The sequence below is a fragment of the Elephas maximus genome, chromosome 23 (genome assembly GCF_024166365.1).
Source record: "Elephas maximus indicus isolate mEleMax1 chromosome 23, mEleMax1 primary haplotype, whole genome shotgun sequence".
Lineage (NCBI taxonomy): Eukaryota > Metazoa > Chordata > Mammalia > Proboscidea > Elephantidae > Elephas > Elephas maximus.
In genome coordinates this window covers 30,868,765-30,878,094 of record NC_064841.1, presented here as the reverse complement: position 1 = coordinate 30,878,094, position 9,330 = coordinate 30,868,765, and the positions used below count along the sequence as shown (strand labels likewise).

At 37.6% G+C, this 9,330-nt stretch overlaps 1 protein-coding gene across 1 annotated transcript in view; it reads right to left on the bottom strand.

Annotated features, from left to right (window-relative positions):
* Positions 1-1,002: 1,002 nt before the first annotated feature.
* Positions 1,003-9,330, bottom strand: part of LRRC31 (leucine rich repeat containing 31) — a 50,844-nt gene continuing 42,516 nt past the window's right edge. The window contains exons 9-10 of the mRNA XM_049867350.1: positions 8,308-8,475; positions 1,003-1,419 (exon numbers count right to left, since the gene is read on the bottom strand). Of these exons, the coding sequence (XP_049723307.1) occupies positions 1,088-1,419; positions 8,308-8,475 (500 nt within the window). The 3' untranslated portion in view covers positions 1,003-1,087. The remainder of the gene's footprint in view (positions 1,420-8,307; positions 8,476-9,330) is intronic.

Sequence of the window (9,330 nt, the reverse complement as noted above, 5' to 3'; positions counted from 1 at the left end):
TCTCTTGGAATAGTGTTCAGCATCAATTTTACATGTCTTTCAAGCAATGATTGTAATACAAACCAAAACCAAACCCAGTGCCATTGAGTCGATGATTGTAATACAAATTATTATACCTCAAGAAAAAAAACAGAATTTGAGTCCAGTGTATCACAATAGAATAGAAACATGTGGGCAAATATATCTACCACACCCTGACTTTATGCTCTTGTGAAAGAAACTAAAAATGTCAAAAATCACTTAGCGGCAACACAAACGCTTTCATTAATGAATGGAATAGTGTTATGTAGGAAATTCCATGCAAAAGAAATGCCCAGAGGTAATGCTAATAATTGTTTGTTTTAATAACAAAAGGTTTTATTTTAACAAAATGCAGCTTGGAAACTAGTTACTGACGTTCTGACCACATTTTATGAAGATTTATATGTCAGCGACTACTATTAGTGTTTACGGTTTATATCTGAGATAAAAGGCACCATCAATAAACCACTGAAAGTTACACTCTCTGATAAAAATGTAAGTAGACCACGTTATGATACATAGAATAAAAGTGGAGATAACATGTAACTATTACCCAGCTAGTGCCTTTCACATTAGAAAATTCTCTCTCTCACACACGCCCTTTTATTTAGAACATTTAACATGTAGGAAAAAACGAGGCAGAAAATTCCAGGGGAAGAAAAAAATACATACATTACCAGATTCTAAACATTTTTGGCAGGGCTTCTAACCAGCAAGTGAACTGAGTATACACTCAAAACAAGTAAAATTTCATTCAAAAATGTCATCCCGGGGGTTGGCAACCAATGTCACAAACAATATCTGTATTCACTGTTTAACGAGAAACTTATTTGCTCTGTAAACCTTCACCTAGGGAACAATAAAAAAAAATTTCATCCTTGGCCCATAAGATAGAGAATAAAGACATGCGCACATTAAATCATTGTATACATGTATTTATACAGTTCTGGTAACTGAAGTCTCATTAAATGGCCCAAAAGTTGATAGTTGATTACACTGGGATTCATTCATATTCTTTTCCTCCTTCGGATAATGGTTCACAGTTAATATGACTTGGAAAATCCACTTACTGAAATCCACCATGGTCAATGTGAATTCTTCTTTTGTGATCCTGGTTGAAGCGTTCCAGTTCTTCTTCCTGCGAAGCTGTAAGAACCCATCTTTTCATTCCTATCTCAGTGATTTCAGGAAGTTTGGTCATGGCATGTAACAAGTGTCCAAACCACTGTCCACAATTCTGAAAATTTGATGGCCGAAGGCTGATATCCAGCTCCGTTAACTCTTTGAGGAACTGCAAATTCTGGCAGAAGACGGTCCATCCTGTGCCACAGACGCTGTCATTATAGCTCAAGTCGAGTTTCTGCAATTTGGCCAGATGACCTGTCTGTATTATTGATGCTGAAAAACAAAATCACGCTAAATGCTAAAGTACAAGAATATTTTCTACCATGGCTACTTTCTACTTCCCAATAACACAGTGTCTCCAGGATTAGTAATGACAAGTTCAGGAATGATTTGTTTTTAGCTAGCAGCTTTATTCAGGGCATCTGAAATTACTGTAGTAACCAATTTCTTCTCTGTGCATCCCATGTACAACTCAAAGATGGATTTTTTTTTCTTCTTCCAAATTTCAACCCAAAGAATTTCTTTTTTTGTCAATTTATTATTTTCTGCTCCCCTGAAGTCCCAGCCTTCCTGCAGACGTTCTCTAATTAGATGAGAGGAGTGATGGCTCCTTGGCTTTAACACAGGGCCATTTGTAAATAATCCTCTTGCTGCTTAATACTGTTTAATTGTCATTGCTCATTCATTCATACCTCATTCAATAATTCTTTAATTGAGCACTTGCTATGTGCAAAACATACCTGGATCATTTCTAACTCACCCCAGAGACACAGGACAATTTTCCCTTTGAACAGCACATATCACAGTACCAACTACAATGGCACTTAATAAATACCAGTTAATGATAAAGCTAAGAAAAGACAATGACTTCTGAAGAAGAGGTAGGAGAGATATACGAGGCAAATGGCTTTTTCAACCAAAAGCAGGAATAAATTAGAGAAATCAGATGAGTATATAGAATCTCCAAGTTGAAAGGGATCTTGGAAGTGCCTTCATTCAACTCTCAGATCAATGATCAAGAGAATCCCTTTCAGAGCCTCTCTACCAGTGACCATCCTGATTCTGCCTGAACCATCCTTTCAAAGTTGCCCACAATGCTGTGAAGCAGTTTGCAGCTTTGGGCCGCAATCTACCCTTCTCAGTCAGCTAGAAAACTCTGCTCCTTCCTTCTCATGCCTGCAGTGCTTGACAACAGTCCCAACGCCCTCTAATCTTTCCCCTGTAATGCTAAACACGCCCTAGTCTTTCAAACACCTCTCACTCAGCATGGCTTCCAGACCAAACAGAATGCTCCAACTCCATTGCTCTTATATGCGGACAGCTTAGCAGTCCATACCCCACAACAGCCACACTCTGTCTCTAGGTACCCATGTCAACGTGTATCTCCCTTCCTTTCTGTTTCAAATTATTCATGATATTCTCAAGACTTAGCTAAGAGTTAAAGACAATATGCATGTTTCTTCTTTTTTACATGTTTGTATTATGGAAATTTTCAAACATACACAAAAGTAGAATAGGAGAGTGAATCTCCTTGTACCCATCATTCAGCTTCAGCAGTTACCAGTATTACCCCAATCTTGGCTCATCTGGTCCCCTCCTCTCTACTTTTTTGTTTTTATTTTTACTATTTTAAGGCACATTCCAGACATCATGTCATTTCACCAATCAATACCTTAGTATGCATCTTTAACAAATAGTTTTATTTTTATAACCACCCTGCCATTATTGTACCTAATAATATTAATAGTAATTTTTTAACCAAAACCCATTGCCGTCAAGTTGATTCCAACTCCCAGCAATGCTATAGGACAGAGTAGAACTGCCCCATAAGGTTTCTAAGGCTGTAATCTTTATGGAAGCAGACTGTCACTTCTTGTCCCACGCAACAGCTGGTGGGTTTGAACCACCAATCTTTCAGTTAGCACCCAAGCTCCTTAATCGCTGTACCACCAGGGCTCCTTAATTTTTTTTTTTTTTTACAATAAGCATTAATTCTGGAAGAATTTGCAATAACCTGCTAAGGGAGAGAAGGATTTTTATTTTTCATTTTACCTTTCTATATTGATTGAATTTTCCAAATGTGTGAGTACCTATTTAATAAAATATAATAAAGTATCATATTTTACTTTATATTTATTATATTTTTAAAATCTGGGTAGTAGGATTGTGGGTCATGGTAGTACTTTTATTTGTAGTTTAATTTGTTACTAAGGGCCTGACTAAAAATGGAAAGAAGGAAGAACTACCCCTGACAAAATGTAAAGATGTAAATTTGACTTGAGAAAAAATCTGGCCATAAAAAAATTAAGAAAACATATATACGATGGCTGAAATTATGAGTAGTAAAATTTGATGCAGACAAAAAAAAAAAGTTAATTGAAGACGTAAATCTTAATTATAAACTTTAAATAAAATAAATATATTTAATGGTGTCCAATTCAGGAAAAAAAAATAATCAATGAAACCAAAAGCTTACCCTTTGAGAAGACAGATAACATTGATAAGCGTAGTATGATAGGTAGAATTTCAGCTTGGCTCCGAAATTTCCCACCCCAAACCCCAGGACTGTGAATATAGTGGATTTTACTCCCATGATTAGGTTACGTTATATGACATAGTTGATTTTAAGAAAGAGAGATTATTCAAGTGGGGCTAACTTAATCACACGAGTCCATTCAAGGTAGAGAGATTTCTCCAACTGGTGGCAGAAGAGGAAGGAGGTCACAGAAGAGGAAGTGAGAGAGATTTGAAGTGTGAGAAGGCCTGACAATTATAGGCTTGGAGGTGAGGCGGCTACATGTCAAGGAATATGGGTGGCCTCCTGTAGCTGAGAGCAGCCCCTGGCCGAACTAAGAAGAAAATAGGAACCTCATTCCTATAGCTGCAAGGAACTGAATTCTGCCAACGAGAATGAACTTGAAAGTGGATTTATCCCCAGAGCCTCCAGGTGAGAATTCAGCTGGGCCAGCGCCTTGATTTCAGCTTGCGGAACCCTGATTAGAGAACCTAGACAAGCTATGCCAGACTTCTGAACTAAGTACTGTAAGTTAAGAAAGGGGTGTGGTTTTAGGCCACAAATTAATTTATTATGCAGCAATGACTAGTTAAAGGGGGGCGGGGAGGAAGAGGGAGAAGACAGAAATTACCAATACCAGGAATGAGAGATGGGATATTGCTACAGATGCTAAAGGGTTAACAATGGAACAACTTTATTTCCATAAATTCAGCAGCCTGGGGAAATGGACCCTTGAAAGATATGACCTACTAAAACTTACTCCAAAAGGAAGAAATAACCTTAACAGCCCTATATCTATTTTAAAAATTGAATTTTTAATTAAAAACTCACAAAGAATACTCCAAGCTCAGATGCTTTCAATGGTGAATTCTATTAAACAGTTAAAGAAATCATACCAATTCTATACAATCTTTACAGAAAATAGAAGAGGGAGGAACACTTCCCAACTCATTTTGTAAGACCAGAGTTACCAAGCAGACAAAGACATTATAAGAAAAGAAAGGTGAAGGCCATTATCCCTCATGAGCATAGGTGCAAATATCCTCAACAAAACTTTAGCAAATAAAATCCAGCAATATATAAAAAAGATAATACATCATGGCCAAGTGGAGTCTATACCAGAGATGTAAGGCTGATTCAACATCTGCAAATCAATTAATATATTCACTATATTAACAAACTAAAGGAAAACACAAGCAGATGATCATCTCAATAGATGCAGAAAAAGCATTTGACAAAATTCATCTTCATTGTAAAAACTTTCAGCAAACTACGATTCCGTAACCTAACAAATGGCACCTACGTAAACCCTAGAGCTAATGTACTTAATGGTGAAAGACAGATTGTTTTACCTCTAAGACTGGTAACAGGCAATGATGTCTGCTCTTACCACATTCAGCATTCAACTGGAAATTCTAGCCAGTTAAGTAAGAAAGAAAAAGAAATAAAAGACACACAGGCTGGAAAGGAAGAAATAAAACTGTCTCTAACCACAGATGACACAATAGTCTCTACAAAAAATTCCACAGAATCTACCAAAAAACTCCTAGAATTAATAGATGAGTTTAACAAGATCAGAGTGTAAAAAGTCAATATAAAAAATATCAATTGTATTTCTACATACTAGCAATGAACAGTTGGGAGTCAAAAATTTAAAAACAGTACCTTTTATATTAGCACTATAAAATGGAATATTTAGATGTAAACTTAAAATATGTATAAGACCCATATGTTAAAAACAATAAAATACCAGTGTAAGAAATCAAAGAAGACTTAACTAAACAGTTAAATACACTGTGTTTGTGGATTGGAAGACTCGATATTGTTAAGATGTCATTTCTCTCTGAATTGATCTATAGATTCAATGCAATCTTAATCAAAATTCTAGTAGTGTTTTTTTTCTAGATCTTGATAAGCTGATTTTAAAATTTATACAGAAAGGACAAGGAACTAGAATAACCAAACAATTTTGAAAAAGAACAAAATCGGAAGACTCATACTACCTGATTTCAACATTCGCTATAAAGCTTCAGTAAACAAGATTGTGTGGTAAAAGAGTAGACACATAGATCAATGCAGAATGAGAGTCCAGAAATAGGCCATCACAAATATAGCCAACTGATTTTTAATTAAAGTGCAAAAGCAATTCAGTGGAGAAGAGATAGTCTTACCAGGTAATTGTGCTTGAACAATTGGACCTGAAAAATAAAATAAACTGGAGTTCTGGTGGCACAGTGGTTAAGCATTTGGCTGCTCACTGAAAGGTTGGCAGTTCGAATCCACCAGCTCCTCCTTGGAAACCCTATGGGGAAGTTCTACTCTGTCCTATAGGGTCACAATTGGACAGCCATATGCAAAAACATTAACCTGAACACCTCACACTGTGTACAAAAAGCCAACTCAAAATTAAAACATTTAGAAGAAAATATAGGCAAAATTCTTGAGAACTTGAATTTTGCAAAGAGTTCTACGATGCAACACAAAAAGCTCGATCCATAAAATTAAAAAATTAATAAAGAGCACTTCATCAAAACAGAAATTTTGCTCTGCAAAAGACACTGTTAAGAAAATAAAAAGACAAGATACGGGCTTGGAGAAAATATTTGAAAATTATATACCTGACAAAGGATTTGTATCCAGAAAATCTAAAGAATTCCTAAAAGTCATCAACAAGAAAACAAATAATCCAATTCTTAAAATTAGGTAAAAGACTAGAACAGCTGTTTCACAAAAAAATACATATGATTGACAAATAAGCACATATAAAGATGTCATTAGTCAGTAGGGAAATGCAAATTAAAATCACAATGTTTTTGTTTCTATCTTCTAATGACAGTCCGTTCCAGTCCATTCTGCCATAACACATGTTTTGAAAATGCAAATTTGTTCCAACTAGATTGAAATACCAGAGAACGATTGGAGCATAATGCAAATTTTGCATTTGCTTACACATGATTCGTCCACAAGAAACACAAGATGAACACAAAACTGCATCTAGCTGAACTGAGCTATGTGTAGGAAGAAACAAAATGCACGCACACACACACACCCCTCACAAGGATGAGAGTCATCCACCCACATCTGGTGTTAGAACTTCCCATTTGATTTCAGATAGCCCTCCTTCCACCACTTACAAGAATTCATAAGCTGCAGCCCTTGGCCCTGAAGCCTCGCCTCTTTAGTTTTCCTCTCAGCCAATTTTCTATTGCTCCTCTCTGTTCTTTTTCTCTTATCGCTCTCCTCTCTTGCTTTTTCCCCGTCTCCCTTTAGTCCTCTTCCTCTGCACTCAGGGTGGCAGGCATCAGAACCAGGCAGTACAGTGCGAGTGTGGATGGCCCACTTCCACAAGCAAACTTCAGGTCTTTTCAAGAAAAAATGTCATGTTTACTGTAGTCTTTATGTATTTCTTAACCATGTAATATGTATAAAACTACTGTTATTATTAGTTTTCTATTTTTAAAAGTGTGTTAGTACGAAGTTTTGAGTGTTGAGCTTCTACCCATGATTTCTCACGAGCCCTGTGGTTTTTATTGTGTGATTTTGTATAGTATGGTAATTTTTTAGGAACTTGTCACATGATAGCAGAACTGACTATATATATATACAGAGAACAAAGAAACAACTACCTGGAATGACTGTTCCAGACCCTTCAGTTAAAGGGGTGCTCATTGCTTCAGAGATCTGGCAGCTGATAGGTGAACAGTCGTGGGGAGTGTGGGGCTGAGGGCAGATGGGAGACTGAGATAGTACTCAGTCCCATGGGAAGTGGACACATAGAGGTGATTTTAGAGGATTTTTTTTTTTGGGGGTAAGGTATTATATAACTCGAAACTCCACAGTTCAGAATTTATTCCTTATTCAATTCTATCTCCATCTTTCTAAATGGACATATATGGAGGAAGTGTCAGACTGTCATTTAATCCCTCTCATCTCCTTTTTCTAACAAATAGGATGAACCTCTACTCAAAACCTTCAGCTGGCAACAGGCTAGTAACATCTAGACTAATGGTGCCCGTATTGTAGTTGTGGTGATGATCAAAATTTCCTATTTAAGACTCAATATAAAGAAAAAAATTAAGAAACAGTGCAAGTACCATGTGGGCAAAATTTGTGAAGGTAGAATATAGATGACTGAATTTGGTTAATACTGAGCTGGCTATGGAAACCCTGGTGGTGTACTGGTTAAGAGCTACGGCTTCTAACCAAAAGGTCGGCAGTTCAAATCCACCAGGTGCTCCTTGGAAACCCTGTGGGGCAGTTCTACTCTGTCCTGTAGGGTTGCTATGAGTCGGAATCAACTCGACAGCAACGAGTTTGGTTTTGGTTTGAGCTGGCTACAGAGCACTGAAGCTCTCCTGTACCAGGGAGGTGTACAGCTGAAGCTGATTACCTACAGGAGCCTCCTTACCACCACATCTATATCCATCTCCTTTTATGAAGCACCTGCACTGTCTTGTTGGGTTTGGAATTGCCCTTTTTTGTCTTAATTGGATCTTTCCTAAGCAGATGCTGGGGAGAAGGGAAGCTACACAGAGGACTTAGCCCTAGTCCTCACTGCCCTCCCTACCACTCTACCCCTGAGCTTGGCAGGACAGGCAAATTGGGCTCTGCCTTCCAAGATTGCTTTGAAAGTAGTAGATACAAACCCAACAGGGTCACATCCTCTGTCACCAGGGAACAGCTGCTCAGTCCCAGAACTTGAAGAGACGCCGAAAGCTGTAGCATTTCCACAAGCAGCTTCAGGTTGCCACCAATACACTTATTCCAAGAAAGATCAAATATTTCTAGACCAGGGAGGTGAACAGAGGCTTCAGCTAGAAGTGATAAAGAGCAACACAAATTTAGGCTTTGTAAGAGATCACAGGCCTCAATTTTGAGGAACCTAAACCGGGACAACATATTAAAATAATGGATTAGGAAGGTTGTAAATACTATTTTTCTCCTGCCTGAAATACAGGGCTCCCATTTTTGTTGTTATTTTTACTGGGGGGAAATGTTGGAAGCCTTAGAAAAGTAAAAGTTAATTAAATGGAATTCACTATCAACCGGGGTTATTTAATTCACTTCACATTTAGGAAAGAGAAAGAAGCAAAGGGCTCGAGAAAGCTGGTCAAGATTCCTAGAGAGTATCCTCGTTGGTACACATTCCATTGTACACATTCCAATGGACAGTCGCACTGAAACTCAGGGACAAGTCTGGCCTCCCTAGGACTCTGAAAGACCAAAATGTATTTGCATTTCCTTATGTGCAATCACTAAGGCAAGGAAGGGAACTAATGTATTTTACAGAAGTTTTTAAAGGAAATTAAAAGATTTTCTGCTTAATTCTTAGTTGCCCCTAAAGTTAAAATTAGCCACAACTTACTCCCTAGCAGAGTGGTTAATTATATTTTAAATCATTCTGCTTTCTTTATAAAAAGTAATGTATTCAAGGGGCAAATACATTCTTCAGCAATATCTAATAAGAAATTCCCTCCCACTCATGATACAGGAAACCCTGGTGGCGTAGTGGTTAAGTGCTATGGCTGCTAACCAAAGGGTTGGCAGTTCGAATCTGCCAGGAGCTCCTTGGAAACTCTATGGGGCAGTTCTACTCTGTCCTATAGGGTTGCTATGAGTTGGAATTGACTCGACAGCACTGGGTTTGGTTTTTTTGGTCATCATACCAA